Here is a 1,043-nt window from a genome sequence, read left to right as displayed (position 1 = left end):
GGATGGGATGGGACGGGATGGGACGAGATGGGACGAGATGGGCCAAGGTGAGATGGGATGGGACAGGATGAGGTGTGATGTGATGGGACCAGATAAGGTAGGATGGGAAGAGATGAGACAGGTTGGGATGGGACAAGACAGAACGGGATGAGACAAGACAGGATGGGATGAGGTGGGACAGGATAAGAGAAACCCCCTTTGGCTCCCGTTACCCCCAGCCATACTTCTTGGATGGTTTCCAGCAGGCACAAACAGTCACCAGGGTGACAAGGAGGAAGATGCCGCCCGTGGAGAGGATGATGTAGAGGGAGCTCCTGCCTGGGGGAGAGGAATGAGAGGGAATAACCCCCCCAGAATTTTAGCTGGTAGGATCTGCAAGGGATGGCCAGCTCCAGGGATGAGGGAGGGGAAAATGAGTGGCTTACGGTAGACAGTGAGCTTCACAGGGACGCTGCGGCCGTGGCTGATGGGGTTCTCCACCAGGCAGCTGTAGATGTCATCGTCAGCCATGAGGACACGGGTGATGGTGAGGATCTTCTGGTCAGGGGAGAGGAGCAGGCGGGAGTCATTGCTCAGCGGCCGGCCGTCCTTCAGCCAGGTGTAGGTGGGCTTGGTGCCGTTCTCGTGTGAGCAGTTGAGGGTGAAGAACTCACTGAGCTCCAGCACTGTTGAGGAGGCCACCAGCACTTGCGGCTTCGAGATGGGGACTGCGGGCGAATGGGGGAACTGTGGTGACACTGTGTTCTGGGGAGCGGATGGGCCCAGGGGATGGGAAGGGGGACATCAAAACCCACCCGGGGTATAACTTGGCTGCATGGGGTGGTTGAACCCCAAAAAACACCTCCAAGTTGGAGAAAGCCCTCCCAAAAAGTGTTCAGGGAAGACATCCCATGGAGAACCTGGTCTCCACTGGATGTCCTTGCACTCACTGTCCACGGTGAGGTTGATGGTCTTCTCGCCGGTGAAGGTGTCGTCGGTGATGGACACCTCCACCTCATAAGCACCTTCATCAGCCAGCTGCAAGGGGCTGATGAGCAACGAGC

General features: G+C 57.6%; 1 protein-coding gene across 1 annotated transcript; it reads right to left on the bottom strand.

Annotated features, from left to right (window-relative positions):
* Window positions 1–212: 212 nt before the first annotated feature.
* LOC104515881 (hepatocyte cell adhesion molecule-like) lies at window positions 213–1,035 on the bottom strand (the record flags this gene model as incomplete). Its single annotated transcript, XM_010160024.1, has 3 exons — window positions 213–318; window positions 426–707; window positions 930–1,035. Coding segments are annotated over 3 exons (494 nt in total), but the record flags the coding sequence as incomplete, so codon positions are not given.
* Window positions 1,036–1,043: the final 8 nt, after the last annotated feature.

The sequence above is a fragment of the Eurypyga helias genome, unplaced genomic scaffold (genome assembly GCF_000690775.1).
Source record: "Eurypyga helias isolate BGI_N326 unplaced genomic scaffold, ASM69077v1 C15580743, whole genome shotgun sequence".
NCBI classification, from domain to species: domain Eukaryota; kingdom Metazoa; phylum Chordata; class Aves; order Eurypygiformes; family Eurypygidae; genus Eurypyga; species Eurypyga helias.
The sequence above is the reverse complement of the archived record's forward strand: the minus strand, read 5'-3'. Positions and strand labels throughout refer to the sequence as shown.